The 20,713-nt window shown below is 50.2% G+C and overlaps 1 protein-coding gene across 10 annotated transcripts in view; it reads left to right on the top strand.

Annotated features, from left to right (window-relative positions):
• Positions 1 to 20,713, top strand: part of LOC122387098 (irregular chiasm C-roughest protein-like) — a 92,749-nt gene that overhangs the window by 43,667 nt on the left and 28,369 nt on the right. For 7 of the 10 annotated variants that reach the window (XM_043376945.1, XM_043376941.1, XM_043376938.1 and 4 more), the window contains exons 3-4: positions 19,332 to 19,466; positions 19,810 to 20,015. In XM_043376945.1, the coding sequence (XP_043232880.1) occupies positions 19,332 to 19,466; positions 19,810 to 20,015 (341 nt within the window). Of the gene's footprint in view, positions 1 to 11,450; positions 11,981 to 19,331; positions 19,467 to 19,809; positions 20,016 to 20,713 lie in introns of those variants that run through there. The other 3 variants (XM_043376946.1, XM_043376942.1, XM_043376936.1) reach the window with 2 other exon arrangements.

The raw sequence follows: 20,713 nt of genomic DNA, 5'->3' as shown, positions 1-20,713 counted from the left end.
CGTGAAATATCGGTGCGAAATAAATGGATTATTAAATGGATTATTATAAGCTCGATGCGTTTTTACGTTGCTTTCCTGCTGCTGCAGAGGGTTTTAAAATCGTCTATATCTTCAAAACCGGCCATTTCTTAGCATATTGCTGCTCTTTTTGTCGCTGGAAAATTAGTTGTGCTTTCCATTGACATCAACGGTTGAGCGGTTTGTGTAGAGTGCCATCAATAATCTTCAAATGAAGTTAGTCATTTTTACGTTGCAAAGGAATGGAGTACCCCTTGCGAGCATCATGGGTGACGTCACTCAGGATCTGTCTCTGATTGGTCGGCGGGGGAGTGACTGTACCTTCTATTAGATGGCCTTGAGAAGAACGCAACTGGTCATTTCTAAAGAGTGGCGCCTTCCAAAATGACACAATGCACAGGATATTGCCTCATGATCTCGAAAAGCGCAAGCCGAACGAACATCCCGATACGCTGTACTACACTTAACTCTGCTGCTGTCTAGCTCGTGAAGTCGTACAGCACTGCCGTACTATCTCGCCGGATTGTCGGCACTCCTGGAAGCCGTCGGGCGCTCATGGCACCCTGGAGGGCTCCAGGTGACCCTGGTGTGTCGTTCAGACCGCTCAGTGTCGTTGAAGGCGTCACGCTGATGCGATTTATCGTGCTCTGGTGTTTCCTCAGACACCACCTGTCCGGAGAGGTCCCTGCGGGGCCGTGTTGGTGCAGGCTACCGTGGCGCGCTACACTGCAGGGCACCAGAGCTGTGCATAATCGTTAGGTTCAATAATTATTTACATACAAGATGACAGGGACGAATAGTGGCAGAGTTTCATATTTGTTCTAAGGCTTTCTGATTGTTTAAGTTTAGCAGTATAACTTCATACCTTTTGTCTACTGGATGTGGTATGGGAGTGGCGTGTCCGTTAAAAGTTTCGTGTGTAGACCGAGGCATAGCTCCAGCCATAGTCCTCGCTGTTGTGTATATGGGGTATGTCCGGATTCGGTCAGTTCCCGCGAAGTCCCCGCCTTCTCCAGTTTGCCGTCGTTCGCTGATGTTGTAACTATGTGAGCTGTCGTGAACGACGACCCCGTGGGTCGCCGACGCCCACCGTCACTCAGCTACCGTCCAGCGTCACGCTGTCCCGCCGTTACGACACGGCGTTACGGCTCGGTATCGCGCTGTTACTGCAGTCCAGTCTGTTGTTACACTCCTGATCTTGGAGGGAGCATTGACCTCCCGTAGAATATAATACGACAAGAAGCCATATATGACATCGTCTGGATGTCGTCTTGCATATGATCGTCAGTCTAGACCCGGTACTAGCTTGTAATAATGTAATAATCGTAACCATTATTTAATTTTCCATCCGGAATCCGGCTGTGCCTGAATGGCGACCGTCCCGTGCGCGACACGGCTGATAGTAAGTGATGTTTCCTCGGGGAGGCATCGGAACCCCCTAATCTCTCGATTCACGACACTCGGAGCGAACATTTCACCGCCATCGGCGTGTCCAGATAAAGACGTATCATGACCGAATGACTCCGGCCGCAGCGCCGAACGAATCACAAGAGGTAGTGGCGCACGGGAGCGCCTTGTTCCGTGTTCTCTCTAGGGGAGCATGAGTCATTGTCGGAGGATTTGGCAGGAGGTGGCGCAGTAGCGTCCACACGTGGGGACCGCCCGGGAAGGGGATGTCTCGTCAGGGCGGGGCGGGGCGGTTCCCAACGCCGCGCCGCCGCGGGTGTTCCCGACCTCCGCCGCCGGAAGTATGTCTGTGTGCAGCTGATGTATGATGCTCTGAAGCTGCAGACAGACGCCCCAGACGGCTACCCTCCCCTCTCTCTCCTGCGCTGTCACCCTCCCTCTCTCCCGCGTTGATCATCCGACCGCAGACAGCAGCAAGTGCAACAAAGCATGACCCGTTTGCAACAAGCGGACCTACCGACCTTTTGCCTGCATTTTCACGCCAGACCCAGCTCAGTTAATCACAGTTCGTTTGTCGTCTTTCACCTACGCTGCAGACAGCATCGCGCAAGATTTGACACTTATATTTGGCACGTAACGCGAGTTGCCTGTCCGATTCTGACTGTGTGTAAATCAGATGACGTGCTACAGTATTCATGCGTCATTGCGATATTTAATTCCCATTGTCATGAACAGTTCTTGATATATTTTGCCAGCCCACGCGAGTAGCAAGCACAGCATGAACTGTGGAGATGCCTAGGAATGAAGGCATATTGGTAAGTGTGGGACCAAATTTAAGACTAAGTTCAAATATGTATGACAGAGACAGAGACGGATGCAAAGAAATACTGAAGTAAAGACGAAAGAGGAAGTTAATTTAATATTTGTGTTTGTGTTTGTATTTATATACACTAAAACGGATGCATTCTCAGACGAGAGCCTGCCTCTGCAGGCGCAGCAGCTGCGGCGGTGGTGCAGCAATGCGACCACTCCCGTTGGGTACACGGTCGTCTCCTAGCCGACTGACTGCTCTGGCAGCTGCGACACCGACCGACGCTCATCAGGCTGAGTGGCGTGCAGGTCGTGTAGGACATACCCGGAGGCGCCGCGTGCCGACCCCCGCCGGCGCACCCCGGCGGGGGCAAATCTGCATGGCGACGCGGTGAACTGAGCAGTTAAATTTGCTGAGACGTCGCCGGTGACACGGGGGGGGGGGGGGAGTGTACGGTGTCGTTCTTTTAGTAAGTTTGCCACTACAGGCTTAAAATATATGAAATTATGCAGCACTGAATACAAACTGGAAAGGGATTTGCTTCATCCCTTTCCTACAAACTCAGTTTAATATGAAGTTTTTCTTTAGGCCCATACTGCACCGTCTATAACATGTGATGTTTGATTCTGCTGCCACTATTTCTCGGTCAGGCGTGTATTCTTCCATTCGACTAGCGTGTGAGTAATGGGTGCTGTGTCGTGGCTGTGACCTGTCGTTAGCCCAGGTGCAGATCCATACAGTAATTGTCCGGGAGAATAGCCGAGCGCTAGCGGATCTTTCAGTACGGTCTGAATGCCGGCCGCGTGAAAGGCGAAATACCGGGGCGATGTTTTCATTGCCGCACTAATCAATCAAGTGGGTTTGTTATGACTGCACCAAGAGTGGGTGGGTGCCTGCATTCAGGTGCAATTTATATTCCGTTTAAGCGTCCTTTCGGATCGCTTCATTTGTCACGCTAGGCCAGCGATGCTTGATGAAGCTAGGCGCTTTTTTTCGCTCGTGCACCCGGTAGCATGGTCAATGGAATTGTCTCTAAATTCGCAGGCGATGGTAACGACGTTGATGGTCGTTTCTAGGTGGAATGATAGTTTCACATGTTATATGGAAACAGCCCGTGTTTTTCCCGTGGAAACAGCCGGGCTGTTTTTCAACAGCCCTTGTTTTCATGTGATTTCCGATATCCAAATAATCGCATCATACCCTCCCGGCCCCCCCAAAAAGACACATCTTTTCCCCCAAGTAAGCACAAGTTCTCGTCCGTTTCCGCTCCATTTCTCCACAAGTCTTCCTATTTATACAGCCGAACACTTGACTGCGATGCTCGATGGTCAGATGACCTTGCGACTGCCGACTTTCTGAGGTACATATTAGAGTTGCAAAGTTTTCCTCAAAGGCTGCTACCGGCACCGCCCCGCCCCACAAAAATTTTCTGGGATACCGGCAAGCTACCACGCCCCAAGCAAAAAAACCGCCAAATTACCGGCATACTAAAAAACCTGCATTCTTGATTCTAGCTTACCCCTGCAAGAGATGCCACATTTTGGCAGTTCCAGTACCCCTTCCACCCAACAGCCATCCATTGTCCAACCACAAATACCAGCAGGCTGATTTTGGCTGAGTTGGCCCCACAAATACCCACAATTTTGAAACTCAATTCCAGTCTATAACTGTTAAAATATCACCTGTAATCAAAGAAGTATTTATTGCCCACAAAAAACTTACATTCATCAAAAAGGTGAGGACAAAAAGGACTTGAATAACTCAAATGTGTTTTGAAGACTGGACAGTGAGCAGTATAATCACATTTACATTTCACAGGTGTTCTACTTTTCCATATTCTCCTAAAATGTTGCAGGCACCAGCCAAATGTTTAAAATCTAGATGGTCAAAACATAGGTAAACAAGTACAGATTCGGCCATGTTCCTAACTGAGGAAGCGAGATCAACATCTACTTTCTCCTATCCACTATGGCTTGCTGGTTCGTGAATAAGATACGAATCATGTAAAAAATGTGTTAATAACTCACTGGTCCTGAGAATAGTCACCAAATAATATGTATAAAAACGATATCTTCCATCCTCTCTAACCTCAAGCGGGAACAAACACAAGGTTATCGATTTCGAAACAGATGCGCCATAACAGAGGCTTTTAACCAGCTGATTAAAACGCTGCAAAAAAAAAAAAAATGTTGAACGACTGCAAGCCACTGCCTCGTGAATGATTATATTGATAAAGATTATCCAACACAATATTAAAGTATAATGAAATCAAAATTGTAGTGTAATTCACTACAAAGAAATTCATTTCTCTTCAGTTATTCAACCAAAAGGGTATATGAATAAATATTACGTCATCAGATTACATCCATTCATTAGGGGAGAGAGAATCTTAAAAGTAAATCCTTGGTTGTCTAATTATTTGTGCGCCACTTTGTGTCAAGTTTGCCTGCATGATGTGTTTGCTTGTAAAGATAAGACAAAATGCCAGTTCAAATCCATTTTCATTTAATTATGGGACCTAAGTCAGGCTCAGGGCTACCTAACACCTGCCTTTTCAGCTGGATTTTCAGTTTCAAATTTTTTTGTAGAGTTTCTCAGACCACATCTCATGATCTCAGGACTCAAGGCCAGTTTCCAAACATTGTGTTTTTTGGTGTTTTGATTCTGCCTTTTCCCCTAGGGAATGTTGTCATGAACATTTATTTATTTTATTGTGCTATACGTATTACCTACCATTAGACTTACTAGTTTATCGTGCTTTTGCAACATGGATGAGTATTCTTCGTTTTATAGACCACAGTAGATTCTTGAAATTCTAATAAGCTGAAGCCTGTGAATTGTGTGAAATGCTGAGGTCCATGTGTTACCCCTACACTTAGCAATGGAACTCCTACCACAAAATGTATCTTATAGTGGCTAATATTGCTGTTACTACAATTTGAGAGCCTCTTAGTGTCCAAAGTTTGAATCATTTGCTGATAATTTTTTTTTGCACAAAATCAAAAATACCGGCATGCTACCGGCAAGACATGCCAGATACCACGAATAAACCTGCGGTAGTGAAAAATTACCGGCATGCCGGTAGTGCGGTAGGGAAATTTTGCAACTCTAGTACATATGCAGCAAAGCCTCAGCCGCCCCCGCCCCCGCCCCGCCTCCATCCCCGCCCGGCGGGCGCCTGCACCACTCACTTCCGCCGCCCGTCAAAGACCGGACATGGGCGGGGGCGGGGGCGGACCCCGTGATGGAGATCTGATGGGTCGGAAAGGATCAAACCGTACGGGCATACCTTAGGCAACGATAGTTCTGTTCTTTGGAAACTGACCTTTTAGCAGTCTATTTTTATTTAGTCCTATCCTCAGTCAGTGATATGCTTATTTGAAGACTGTTCGAATTGATGCAGCATGCTCGCTGCAAAGTTCAATGTTTCGTTTTGGCTAGTTTTATATTTAACTACGTTTGTAAAATATCAGACGTGTTTAAACTCTCAGCATTTCCTGCTAAATAGACTGGAATCGATCCATCGTGTCTAATGCCCTCTGCTGCTCCGCTCGCCGGCATTGTAATACCCCAGAGGCGATGGGAGATTGTGATGTCGAAACACACCCTGCCGTCTGCTCCGGTTGACTGGCGTCGATGACACTATGTTTACTGACGGTCTGCTTTATCACGTGGCACGGATGACACTCTGTAGTCTCCTGTCATCATGTGAGAAGTGTGGTGACAAAATCTGTCATCAGGAGAGTGTGTGAGGCAGTGCACAATGTGAATTCTCTTGATGCGTCAACTTAATTTGATTATTAGGTAGCCATTTATGTGCTATTTGTATTCATCGTAAAGCATAACACTTCGCTTCAAATTCCATTACACTTGATGCTTGCAATATTTACTGATATTATTTCATCACCACAGCCCTGCATACTGTGCATTTATTTAATCATTTCAGTTTTCATATCGTCTGTCGAGTCCCCGTCGGACTGGTCAGACCAACGTCACTTCTTGATGTAGGTAAATGTCATGCCCTGGAGCAGTTCGACTCCGGGGCGGCTTATCAAGCGCCAGGCACTGCTGCAATTACAATTTCCAAGGAGTCTCCGACATGACCGACAGGCAGTCCAGTAACCAAGAAATGAAGTGGTACAGAACCAGGGTTGATTGATGTGGTCCGTCAAATTCCGTGCACCAATATTGTGGCTTGGCCGTAGTGATTTCTCTTTTGTCCGGTTCTTCATTTAGCCTATTGTGACCTTGGTTAGCCGTGTTGTAATGTTATGGTTCATGTTAACAGGAATCATTAAATAAACAAACTCAAATAGCCCATCTGAACAAGCTTCATTTGCTTTGCCAGCTTCATTTGATGTAAAATTCATGTGCCTGCTGCTTTGAATTTCCTCTCCCCATTCTCATAGCATCTGTACACTAAAATACTACAAGTCGCAGTTCCGCGCGCGATGCGATGCGATTTCGCTCACCGAAAACGCCGTGATTACTGTAATCCCGAGCTAACTGCGCTCTTGATCAGGGATGTTCCAAAATTGCATGTCATCTGGAAAGCCGAGAGTGGCCCATGAAAGTATCATTTCAGAGCCGGCGTATGACGCCCGAACTAGCCCATCTGGCTGTCACCATCTCATAGTGAACATGTTGCCGGCTGGCGGCTCTCAGCTGCTCTGGCCAGCCGCCGCCGACTTGCCTCGCTAAAAATTCATGGACGTGCCGGGATGTTCAGACGCCGTTTCGGCGTAACCGTGCGACACGCTTCCACTGAAGACCGTATACTGCTTAGGGAAGAGGATTGGAGCGAGGGAGAGAGAGGGGTCGAGGGAGATAGAGAGAGAGTGTGAGAGAGAGAGAGAGAGGGAGGGGGGGAGAGAGCGAGAGAGAGAGAGAGAGAGAGAGAGAGAGAGAGAGAGAGAGAGAGAGAGAGAGAGAGAGAGAGAGAGAGAGAGAGAGAGAGAGAGAGAGAGAGAGAGAGAGAGAGCGAGAGAGAGAGAGAGGGGACATAGACAGAGGCGACCTGAGTTCCTCCCAAAGTGGATCTCCCCGCCCCTACACATGTCAAACGGGCCCGTCGAAAACGACGATTGATCCGTGGGCGCCAGCGAAGGGCGCCGCTCATGGCTGCCGCTCTCGACGACCCGGCTGCGGGCCTCGCGGCGTTTTTCATGCACTGCTGGGCTGAGCTGGGTAGAGTGGGTGAACCGCTGCTTCCGGGTTACGGAATCCCGTAGAGCTGTGACTTCTGGGCACTGTCGGGAGCGGCTGGAGCATCGAACGGTTGTCAATCGTTAGGAAGGCTACTTGCTGTTGATTGGTTCTGCATCTGATGCAAGATATGAACTGGTAAATGTAGTGCCGTTTTATTTCAGTTGGTCTTACATCGTTTATGTAGTTTCGTCTGAGGGCAGAGACGGCTTTAAATCATCCGTGCCGGCGTGGAAGCCTGCTCTCCGCTGGGGCCGGCGCGCGGTGGCGCTGTGAAACGCACTGGGACGGGTAATCTCGTCACTGCGCCGCTGCAGATTGCGTTCTCCGTGTTGACCCAATTTCAGCCCGTCTATTGTGTGTGTACAGAAGCACCAAACTCGGTTTGGTGACGACCCGCACCGCTTCCGAATGTAGGCGGTCAGGCAGCGGAGCGAAAACTAGCGACATTGATTTAAGCGCGGTGTGCTTGCGCGACTGTTATCGGAGCATTTCGTGGTTATGTTTATTTATGTTCAAGTTTAGCACAGACTGAGCACAAAGGTTGCATCGCATCATTTACATAGGTCATGCAGATGCGTTCGGATCCCGAATGTCAGGTGGGCAATATAATTTAGTCTGAAAACATTTATTTCGTTTTGCTGGCGCGACTGCGTCTGGTAGGCCAATATTTTCTCCATTGTCTATACTGTTGACCCCGGGATCGTTAAAAGTCTGGTTGCCAGGGTTGCGTCAGTTGCCAGGCCAGACTGGGCGTTTGTTGTATAAACGTTAGCTCCTGTCAGGAGACTTTTCGCGATGAAACCGCTGGTGTTTGGAGCCGAACCTGTCAGTTTTCAACCGTAAAATATCGTCTCACGTACTGAAATCTGACGTTAAATATATCCAGCTCGTGTCTTCTCGAGAGCAACTGATGTGATCGAATTACTCTGACCTTATGTCGATGCGGCTATCGCAATGACTGAAATGTTCCTTGCATTTGGATTTGGTCACTTGTTGTGCTATGTATTTGCATTACCCTGTCGACAGCCGTATCATATATTCTAGAGCGGCGTGGTGCCATTGACTTGCGCTCGCATAAGTTATTGCATTTGCTTAAGGCTTGCACTAGTTCTGGCATTTCTTACATCATTCTTTTCTTATACCTTGAACCAACTTTTCGTTAGCTGACATTATTTTTTTTAACGCTGCTTTAGTTCTCAGTCACACCGACTTTTCCACACACTAGTTCACAGTTGACCGTATATCCCATGCGACTCCTCAGTGTTGTCAGTTCCTCTGGCCTAAATCTTCACCTCGAGCACCGCTCGTGCACGTGCCAGCTTGGTCACGGGTGCCGCCTACTCCAGACGGCCGTGCCGAGCCGACCGCACGTGTGGCGCCCAGCTGCTGAAGGCGGTACGCATCCCTGAGGCGTCCTCACTCGTCACACGGGCCGTTACGGTTCGCTTGGAGACAGACCTCCAGACAGAGCGAGGGTTTGTTCCCTTGTGTCTCTGTTCCGCGCGCGCGTGCAGTCAGAGCCCTTCAACTGACCGAGTCAAAGACTAAGAAACTCGGTAATGGAATTTAGACGACATATCTCTATACAGAACTCTGCACTCTGCAGTTTTTCCCGAGTATTTTCCCTATCCATTTTTCATGTTCCCTAAATTTGCCTCCCTTCTATTACACTTCCAAGTCGATTATTACCTCACTCCCCTCCTCCGTAACGCAGTCTCGCGCCGTGAGCAAAAACCGCCCTCGGCGTCGGCAGCAGCCGACATCTGTTACCTTTATGACCGCACTACGGCCATTCATCTCAGCGCCGTGGCTAGCGCCGAGTTGTCGGGCATTATTCCTGCTGAGAATGAATGGTAAGGCGCCCAGCGCTTCATCTTCCAGACACCATGAAATCAAGCACGCCTGCTCATAGCGCTGGAAACACTCAGCCGTTGGCAGCATACAGTAGCGCGGCATTGGCTGGTCGGCGCGGCTAGACATGCGGCAATCGAGAACGATTCCCAGGGGCTCTGTGTGCTGTGTTTGTTAATATCAGCGTGCATTTGTATGGTTGGCGTGTCTCATTTATTTCGTGCTGTCTATTAGTATGTCTGCCAGAGTGATCGATAGTAAGACGATGGGTATCGGGCGAGGGGATCACAAAGGGAGGCGAGAGAAGATTTAGACGATGTTTTTGATGCGTGTGCAGCAATAATTTCGTGGCGTACATACCTGCGCAGTGCCCACTGTTTTTCGGATATCCTTGCACACGACGGCTGATGTTTTTTTATGAATTTGGGGAAGGCATTGTGGGCGAAAATGAGTATGTGCTCAGTGCGTACGGCCACCACTTACCTACCGGTCGTTTTGATTAATATCTCTCTGCCGGCGGGTGGCCCCCGGCTGATGTCCTGCTGTCAGTCTGGTCTCATTTGTCAGCGACTATGGGCTGAAATGGCGCGACTGTGTCGCTCGTTGTCGCTCGTGTTTCGCCGGTAGCCCCGCTCAGCACCCCTAATTACGGCTAATTGGCCCATTCGGGCTGGGAGAAGAGCAGACTCTGTCCGGATATTACCTGAATAATTCACACAAATACCAGCGATAGAGGCCGCCGGCCCGGGGCTATATCATTTGACGGTGTCGGACCGTCTGCACTGAAGATGTGCTTCAGACTCCATAAAGGAGCCTTGTTTATCTAAGAATGAATGGGAAATTAGTTACATGAAGAAATTTGAGCTAGTGATACGGATATATCCTGTTATATCTTCCACTGGAAGCACAATCGCCACGCTTCACGTATAGAAGCTGAAGGTATTGGCCACATTTCCACCATTACTCTCCCAAAATGCCTTCTTACGTCTTCTTACTTTTCAAAACAAACACTCATTTGTCATTTTTAAACAATCTCAGCGCGATTTTATGGCTCTCCTCAATGTTTATGCGTGCGGTTTCGGCACGTGACGCCGTCGTGTGCGGTCCTGACAGCTCGTTTGTGCATCATTCTGCCCTGACCCCATTCGCTGAGCGCCGAACCCGCGTGTGCGGTCACCGAGCGACCCTGCGGTCACCCCTGGGGTGCCCCCTGTGAGGTCACGTGGCGGAACCGCTCCGCTATTTGCGTCATCGTGCTGTGTGTCGTCGGGCGCTGTTTGACACACGTCCGCGGCACTGCTAGCGAGTGGCAGGTGCGCCGGTGACAGCGTCCCAAACACCCCGCGGGGCAGGGACGGGGGCCGTCGGCCCAAGGGCGCCACAGCTCAGGGCCGATAGAAAGGAGCTGTGAAGGAAGGAATAGGGTTAGCATTGGATGGTAAATAAGCAGACGTTATTCAGACATTGTTTTGATTTTCAGCAATAATTGACCTTGAATTCAGTATCCAGCATACAAACTGATAAGGTTTTCTTTACAATTTTCTTGAAAACCCAATTCGAGTTAATTACATGTATGTACATTGTACAATGTACATGTTGTGTCACAACAGCATGTGCGTCTCGTTCTTCGAGGAGTTACATAAAATGCGGTATTGTATTTGGACCTTAGGTGTTTGCTCATTATTGGAATGTTTGTAGAGAAGCTATAGCCCTGCACTTACAGGTGTACTGAGCAAACGCAAATGCGAGTTGTCCGACACACGATTTTTTCCACGAACTCCATATGTATTATGCACTAGGGCACTATCTGTGCACTATCTAGGGCATGTCTTCAGCGTTTGTTGCATAATCTTCTCTTTTGATGAATGCATTGGAGCAGCAGGGCTAGATTTTTCACTGCGACATCGTTCTTGTTTTGCAGCCCTCACCAGGTGAGCATTTGCTCCCATTTTAAATCACTTTGGTCGGGGAGTTGTGCGCGTGGCGGCGGGCTATGAAGCTTTAGCACGACACAGTGCCCTGGGTAGCGATTACCAGGCTATCAGGGCTGCCGCCACGGGCGCCCCGCTACCGCCGTAACAAAATCGGGGGGTGTGACCTGCCGCAGTTAACGCCCCCTCGCCCCCTCCCCCTCCCCTCCCCGGCAACGGCCCCCACCAGAGCAGTGCAGAGGCCGGTGGGCGACGGACGTACTAGGGCGGGCGAGCTGCCGTGTTCCTTCCTGGTTCTGTGTGACGGGGACACCGCCGTGACGCCTCAATGGCTCGGTGACAGTCGTGGCGCGCCTGTGACGGAGGTGACGCACCGGTGACGAACACGCCGCGCCTGACAGATGGTCTGACAGGACGGGGAGTGATCCCCAGGGCCCGCTTGGACAGGTTGGTGGAGTGGTGACCTTTTGGCCCCGAGCCGCTCCGTCAGTGTTCCGTCGTCAGTGGTGCTCACTCAGAGCACAGTGGTGACTGGTGACGCTGGTGAAGGCACGAGCCGCGCTGGTGAAGGCACACGTGCCGGTGAAGTGGTAGTGCTAGATGGTGGGTTTTAGTGGTGTTGCGAGGTATGTGACGATCGATATGATTGGTGATGGTTGCCAGTGAGCTGAGCTGCCAGTGTGGGTAATAGACGTCTCTTGATTCCGGAGATTCACAACTGCTTACAACTCAACGTTATAAACATAAAACACTGGTGAGTTGGGGTGATTACCCGCTTGAAGATCTTTTTCATTTTAATCTCTTCATTTTCTTCATAGTTTAAATGTGTAGCGTCATTTTCCAACGGTCGGTTTTCTAAAGGATTGTTGATTTTTACTTAGGAGAAAAAGGGACCGGCAAGTTTGATATAGCCATAAGACCAATTAGAAAATTATTCATTCATTGTAACCCCAGAGTCAACATGCGCTTTTTCACGTTATCTGCTACTCTTTGTCACACTTTTCACGAAGGGTGACGATATGTGAATTAGGCGAACAATGCATCATCTATGAATGTCTCTGCCACGAAACCCTTTTAACCATCATTGATGACGTAACCCATAGACCTCTACATACCTCTATGCCTATATGTCTATGCGTAACCAATTTTGACAACCAACAACGGCGAAGCTGTTGTGCCCTGGGTCCTGCAGGGCGAGAGGCCCACGCAGCCCCACAGCCCCACGCTGAGAAGAACACGCCATGTTGGAGGCGGAGCGGAACACGTGTGACGTAACACGTGGGAGGGAACACGTGTTGTGGCGAACACGTGGAGGCCACAAACGAGACAAGACGGAACACGCCTCGGAATACGGAACGCTCTAACGAGACGGGTCGGTCAATTCCCGCACTGGCACGGCTCGAATGCAAATGGAATGGCAGGGCGGCGCGTCAGGCACAGTCTGGCGCATTTCTGAACTGCATCGTGGCTATCCCGAGGCTGTTGTTCTGTCAGCAAAGTCATTTCAAGTTGACGAAGTGGGAGAGGGCTTGACGGTCATGTTCTATTTTCGCCTTCAGTAACTATGGATGTGACGTGAACATATGTGTTCAGCAGACTCTGATGTCTGGTTCAACGAAATCCCTCATTTATCCTCGATAACTTTCAATTCACTTCCTTTTATGCTATTCGATTCACTTCTACATTTTCCTTCATTCACTTGGAACGACTGAACGGAACGGGGAATTTTCCTCCAATAAGTCGACCGTTTCCCAAAACGGGACGATTTCTTATTGAATCATACGACGGTGGCAGCAGAGACGTCCTCAAAAACCTCCCGTGTTTTCATAGCTGACTTCGAATAGAGTTTAAGCCGTCTTTCAGTTTGTCTTCCGAAACTTGGCGGAGAGCATCGCGTCTCGAAGACCACGCTATCCCGCCGAGAGGCCGAGTTCTGTCCAAGAGGCGTCATTTTGTTTCTGGCCGCGTCCAATGTGTCGCAGCAGCTTGAGCTGACTGTGACTGATGAGTGTCGGACGGGTGATATTGAATCCGGCCCGACCCGGCTCGCTATAAACGCTCCGACACGGTCGACAAACGCCGACCGGCGAGACTCACCCCCAAAATAAACAGAGCCCGGCTATCCACACTGGCGCCATTGTATGGCTGGCTACAGCCACGGACGGGGCGAGGATAAACACCGCTCAGTGTAGGCTCACTTCACCGCTACGATCTGGGGCGTGTCGTGGAGAACGATCAGCACACGCCGCCGCCTCCCGAGTCACCCCGGCAAGGCTAATGCATCCGAGCGCGCCAGCATCTGGTCTGGCCCGTCCTGTGGCAAAAAGTGGGCACTTGTCCGCGGCTGGCGGCAGCTGGCCGACGGTAGGGGAGACGGGCAGCGACCCGAACAGACACGTGGAAGGCCGTTCTGCCCCGGCACGGCGTAGGTAGTGCGCCATGCCGCGCCGAGCCGTTCACACGAGTGAGGTTGCACTGCACCGCTAGCACCCAAGGCATCTAGACACTCTTCTAGTTTTTAGAGGACCCGGCGCTTCAGTGGCAGAGTTCGATGTCTCTGAAAGTCAGCCGCTAAGTGATGCACCGTCTGTTTAGCGCTTACCCATGCAGATGCGAGCCTCGCCGAAGCGTTTTTCTTGTCGCCATTTTCTCCTCATCACCGAGAAGTGGTCCGTAAGTGGAGAGTCGTTTGCGGCAATGTTCTGAAGTGGCAGCCCGTCAATTCTGCGTGCATACTTGTGTTCGGGATGAAACGGGAATGTGCGCACACAGTGCGAGTGAAAGTTGAAAGGTAGATATCAAATGAAAATGCATGCTTTTTATGACCGGAAGCCTTGACGACGGGGTGACTTTTCACCACTATAGTTCTTGTCTGCTATTCGTTATCTGACGCCATCGGATTCGGCTGCTGAACGATAATGTTGAGTGATTACATGTCACACAGAACCATCTGCTAACGACAGCGAATAACTCAGGACATGTCAGCTGACACTTGACAGATCTGTCAACAAGTGCCTTATGACAGCCATGTCTGATGAATAGTGTGTCCATTCTTACTGTGACACACTAGCTTTCAGCTCTCCACGTCATCTTGGAAATGACCAACTTAGCCAGAACTCAGAAATACCTCTCCTCTCTTCTCAAATACCACATTCAGCACAGCCTTCATTTCGCCATTTCCAGATCTGCAACTCACCCTTTCTCATCACCAGTGGTCACACCGAATCAGCCCATAGCTATACCTAAACCAGCCTTCCACCTATTTCCTCGGACATCAACCCGTTCAGTGCCCCGTCCGCCGTCATTTCGTGCGCCACCGCTCCCAACTGCGGGCTGCCGCCGCGGCGCCCGCTCCGCCGTCAGATTGGCCGTTAGCGACTGATAGCCAAATGATGGTCATTTGTTGCGCGTCGCTCTGTCGGTGCCATCGCCGTCCGTTGCCCGTCGGTTCCGGCGGCTCCGGCTCACACACTGAAAACAATTTAACCCAAGGCCCGCGAGTAAACCGGTGTTTTGCGGGTACCCCTATCCGCAACCATTTTTAACCACCCTCCCAGGAGTACAGTAAGGTCCCATTGCAGTGTAGTCGTCCCTGCTCTCAGCGGACTTGTTCGCTGACAGCGGTTATATCCGCTCAGAGCAAGTACGACTACACCGCAATGGGACCTAGCACTACTCCTGGGAGGGTGGTTAAAAATGGTTGCGGATAGGGGTACCCGTAAAACACCGGTTTACTCGCCAGCCTTGGGTTAAATTGTTTTCAGTGCACTGAGGCTATTCTTTGGTGACACTGACTGCGCCGACGCGGCCAAATTTTCCGCTGCTAAGTTTCACGATTCCTCTATTTCATTTTTTTTTGCAATAATTATGACGAGCAGCTGATGCCTGAATGTTATATAATGTTGGCAGTATGTCTGCTAATCTGAATTATGGTAGAATGGTAAGACCGACTCAAAGGTAGAATGGTAGAACCTGATTACCTGCCTGAAGCAGGTCTATCAATGCCTTCGATTCCCGACTGGGTGAGCCGGATGTCGTCACGGAGCGCGCCGGACGTCGTCACGGAGCGCGCCAGACGCCATCCGTCACGGTCGACACGGCCGGCGGCCACGTCATGATGACGTCATCAGACTAGTTCGACGGCGCGGACCAGAATGGACCAGTTGATTTCAGGGCTCATTTGAGTTCGGCCGCCGTCCCTGGCCCCCGAGCGATAAGATGAACTCGGTTCACTGGCCGGCGGACAGGGGCTGGGTCTCGACCGCCCCCGCTCCCTGACCCTTACACAGTGTCGTATTTCCTCTCTGACTCGAGGAATTTTCCCTTTGCGGGAGAGCTGATTGCCTGGGTAGAAGTGCGGTGAATCAACTGAGGAAGGTATGCAAGGGACCTTGAAATGGGAGCCTCATGAGAGGAGAGAGACGGTGCTCTCACAAATTGCTCTGAGTGCGGCAAGAAAGTAAGCGCAGCTCAAAAGTGTGACTCATTATTGTAAATCCGCCTATTCAGTTATAAGAAAACTTGTCTACCTTCGCTGCTTTGGGAAAAGGCGTTGGATTACCAGCTTCGGAATAATTAATACTGTAGAACGCCTTTATATGCAGTAAGCACCGCCATCAATAAAACTTGTCATGCATCTGGGTCGCCGTCATTTTTCCATGAACATTTTGTCCTGGCTGTTTCAGAGTCAATGAATTAATAGGGATGAGGCAAATTTGCTTTCGAAGTTTTAAAGTTAGGCATTGGGCTAAAAGTAAATAAAGTGATTTAAACATCCCAAAGTTATGCCGACCAGCACCACATTTTTATCTCCTTCCCATCTACCTCCCTTCCTCCATCCCTCCCCATCTCTCTTTCTCTCTGACACTCTCTCTCTCTCTCTCTGCCATCACGCCCTCTTTCGCTGCGCTATACGAGGGCCGTCACCATTGATCCTGATCAGGCATTGGTCCTCCCCCCAGATTTTCGCCAAGAGCGATGAGAAATCCATACGGACAGTATGTTTTTCTGCGGAACGGTGTTCGGTCACTGTCTCCTCGACCACACGCGGCAGGATAGACCATTTTCGGCAACCTCGACACTCTCCCCTCTTCTAACCACTCGCGGACTCGCGCACAAAGCACTCATGGTGGGGTTTCTGACCTTCTGATCCCCCCCCCCGCCCCTTCGCCATCCGAGCCGCTCGGTGACTCGGCAACAACACAGCTCTCTTGGAACACGCCCATCTCTGGTTTCACAAAATTCCTGCAGTCTCCACGTTGAGCTGTCTTCTGCTGCTTTTGTGGTATTTTCTGGGCGGCACTTCTTATACGGAAAAGCTGCGCCCGATCGACTCACGACAAGCTGCGTCGAACGGTCGTAAATAAGTCTTTTTTATCTCCGCCGGGAGGAGAAATATTTACCCGGCTTAGTGGCCGGCTTATTTGCCGTGACAGCGCCGTAAAAACCGCACCGCACCGCGCCACTGCCGCGGACGGCGGTGCCGGAAGAGCGCTAGTCTCCGTAGTATAACGCCGCCGGCGCGGTGTCCGCTTGGTCGTGGTCTGCGTCTGGCTGGTTTTTGACATCCGTCTGGTCTACCCTCGGCATGGCGGCGCGTGACCCGACACGGTTGTTCCCGCCAGCCCCGTCGCTGCCCGTCACAGCTCTCAGACTCTCTTTGTCGGCGGCTGGCCCTGATGGACGTGTGCTGGCGAGGAGTGACCAGCTCTGAAGAGCGGCGTCTGCCTGTAATGAGCCAGAGGGGCGCCGCTCCGCCGCAGAGGGGTGGCCGCCGCAGGGCTCTGGTAAATGTTTGTGTGTATGTGAGGCGACGCGTCACTTTTTACAGGCTGTGACGATGCGTGCGCCGTGCTCAGTGGAAGGGGTCGTCATTACGCTCAGAATAATATTTAGGTGTCTGTGGGTGTGTAACTAAAGCGGTGCATGGGGCAGAATAGAGACATAAATAAAATGTGATATGTTATGGTCGGCTTTACTGGCCGTCTGCCAGGGATGAGTCCTCTGTTATCCTCGGCAGCAGCCCGGAGATGTTGCCACGAGCTGCGGCGCTGGCAACAGAGGCGCAGTTCGCCCGGCCGCCGTATTCGGCCGCCGTCATGAATACCGTGCGGATGACGCAGCCGGCCTTGTGGGAGGATTCGAGCCGAGACTAAAACAACTGTGACAGGATGAAATAAGTCATTCTCGTCGCGCTGAAAGGGGCTGTGTTCTCCATAATGTCTCTGGGTTCACACCACTGAGTGCAGTGTGGGAGCCTACGGCGATGACCTATGGCGTTGTCTCTATCACAGTACCAATCCTTCGTCCCTGTTCCTATCTCTTTACCCTAGTATTCGTCTACGATCCTATCCATGTCCTTTTTTCCCATTGATCGTCTTCCTTCCCCTGACCCCTCCTTCGTCCCCTTGGCCTGCTCATTATCCTCCGTCTCTGCCCTTTCCTCGTCCCCCGTTCCCTTCCCCGTCCTCCCCCGCTCCAACATCACCTTATCCCCATCCCTGTCCAATGTCCATACACCTTCCCCGCCCGCTCCGGTCTCCTCCCCTGCGTCCGGAGACCCTGTGTTTACACCACGACTCGTCCGACGACCGTGCGTGGCTCCTCGCCGTCCTGTAATTAGCCGCGTCGGAACAAAGGTGCGAAGATGAATGAAGCGATCACCGGATGGCTTAGTCGTGACAGCTAATTCCGGCGCGGGCACAACAGAAGCGGTATGCATTTTTGGGCGGCAGTCTCGGTTATTAAGCCGTCGATCGAGGTGTTAGGAACTATCGACGAGTCGGGCTTCGGGGTTGTTTAGGGGTTCCTCCTTGGATTTCGATATGATTAGCTGTCGTGTGGTGGAGACAGACACGAAAACAACGCCTTTGTAGGACCACTGAGTCGAGACCCCTGTCAATGCGAACAGCGTGACGAGAAATTGGGTCAGAAAACAAGCCAACAAGTTATCGATCATTTGGGCGTAGTCACAGGGTCGTCGTATGATTTGTTTGAGACTATGGCACGATAGTGAAACATAGAACGTGATGCCACGTAGCATGCATTGATGATGTGTGGATGTTGCTCATTTTCTTCATTCCTAGAAATGCGCTATCATATGACGGCCTTAAAGTTTAGGATATACGTGGTGGATAAATTGAATATCGGTTATTACTTTTTTGCATACCAACGAGCTCCATTGAAGTCTGAACTATAGAAATAACGCAATAGAAATATTATGCAAGTCGACTCGATACTTAATTCAATATACCCGGAGTCGATACTGCTGGAACCACACTGGGTTGCACTGTACAAAAGTTACTGGTTTGAAAACTATTGTAGGTGTCTCATTTCAAAGAAAAGAATTAATTGAACTAATATGAGCTGATTATAAATATAACCTAAAGTGCGTTTCGCTTGTGCAGTTTGCATTGTAGCGTAAAGATGCATGAATGTTGTTCAAAGATATTAAACAGCGCGACTTACTTTATATTTGGGACACTGAAGTGCCCTTGACATATCCTATTAACTTTTATTACGATGTCTAGCTGAGGCGCGCTCGACCCAAACCTGTTTTAATTACGCTGCAGTTAAGTATTTTGAAGGGAACGAGTGTTCATTAGAAGACGTTTCTTTCATCCTGCCTTATGAAACGCATCCGAGCTGCTTTTCAGTATCTCGGGTCTTTTAAGTTGTTTGAATGCTCGCTGGTTGTCTTTCTTGATGTCTTTTGCTTTTTACGGCAAACAATTTTTCCTGAGAATCTTCGATATTGCAATGTTCAAAGCTATATATGTCTTTTAATGGCATTTGTTGTTATCGAAATACATATGGCAATATGTAAATCAATTTCTTTTTTTTCTTGCAATGCTTAACAATATATGTCTAGATTTATTCAAACAGAAAACATGAATCATATGTGTGTATTTACACCTTCAGCGCTTCGGCACACCCCCATGATTGTCCGAAAATCGTAATTTTAAGCATTAAAAACCACGTGCACCTTTTCTCGTTCTGTGTTTTGCATTTTGTGCTTATATTAAAGGGTATGAGGCGTCCCTACAAACAATCTTAGTTATATATGCTGCATTTCTGATATGCCGGCATGCTGTTGTGTGTTTCAGATGGAGGGCCGGTGGCTGGCGATCGTCAGCTGGCTGTCACTGATTGTGGCGATGACATCAGCAGTACAAACGTTCTCCACAGAGCCGGAGGACCAGAGTGTTGAAACGGGACAGACCGTGGTGCTGCCATGCAAGGTATGTGTGCAACTGAACAGTACTGCTGCGCGAAACATGTGTCGCACCGTTATGCATTTAATGCATTGCGGGAAACGAATAATGACCTTTTAATATGGTTTCAAAATGTTCCACAAGGAGCAAAATCAATCGATTCTGATCAGTCTATATCTGAAAGTGTTTGATTCGCTCCCGATTCGATATTGATTTCGATTTCGATTCGTTCGCGCGCTGTCCGCGGGCCGACCCCTGGCGGCCGAACGACATGCTGTGCCGCCGTACACGGGGGCGCTGCGGCACAGCCTACCTCCACAGGATAAATCTGACGTCGGCCCTCCGCGCGGGTTCTGCTCGGCTCCCTCAGGTCGACGGAGCTGCGGGAGCGGTCCAGTGGACTCGGGACGAGTTCGGGCTCGGGGTCGACCGAGATCTACCCTCTTGGCCGCGCTACAAGATGATCGGCACCGACCGAGACGGTGTCTACTCGCTGGAAGTGCAGAGGGTGGCGCTCGAGGATGACGCGGTGTTTCAGTGCCAAGTGGGCGCCGCCGCCGGATCGCCCGGTATCAGGTAAGGGACGGTGTTTTTCTGGAAAACAATAGCGATGATATAATTTCATTCAAAAAAGTATTGCAGCAGCAGAGGGAAACAGAAAATGATTGCATCTGTTCTCACATTCGCATGGGGCACTCTTGCAAACTTGCTTTTACATATGCATCCATTACCTGTATCCAGTCTCTGTGTTAAAACTTGGATAACTCATTCAACACAATGATGATGTTCAATCATGCGAACATTGCGTGCATAAAACTTATTGGAAATACATGACTTCCAGTCGACTGGAGCTCTGAGAGTCCCTTGAACCCGGAGGCGGCACCGGTGTCATGTTATCTCAGCACACACGCTGCCGCCGACGGCTCACCAGTCAGTCACGCGCCCGAGTATCGTTCATGGCCAGCAAAATTCCTGCAACGACAGACGGGCAAATCATTGTGGCTGCAATCGTGCCGGTACCATGATCCCAGTTACGACGCACCCTCTCAGCCGGATGTCATCCATCGTTCTGCTGCTCCTGAAAGCGTGCCTTTGGTAGCGACAGCCTTCCAGTCGGCGCGGCAGTGAATTGATTCTGCAGAGTGAAGGGCTGAGAAGTTTCGGCCGGGAGAATGGCCCAAGTTGGGGGGGGGGGGGGGTAAAGGGTTGTAAGGCTCACACCCAGAGAGTGCGGCCACATTGTGGCGCCAGTGAAAGGAACTTGTTGAGAGCGG

This window comes from Amphibalanus amphitrite, unplaced genomic scaffold, assembly GCF_019059575.1.
Source record: "Amphibalanus amphitrite isolate SeventyFive unplaced genomic scaffold, NRLGWU_Aamphi_draft 000273F_arrow, whole genome shotgun sequence".
NCBI classification, from domain to species: domain Eukaryota; kingdom Metazoa; phylum Arthropoda; class Thecostraca; order Balanomorpha; family Balanidae; genus Amphibalanus; species Amphibalanus amphitrite.
The sequence above is the reverse complement of the archived record's forward strand: the minus strand, read 5'-3'. Positions and strand labels throughout refer to the sequence as shown.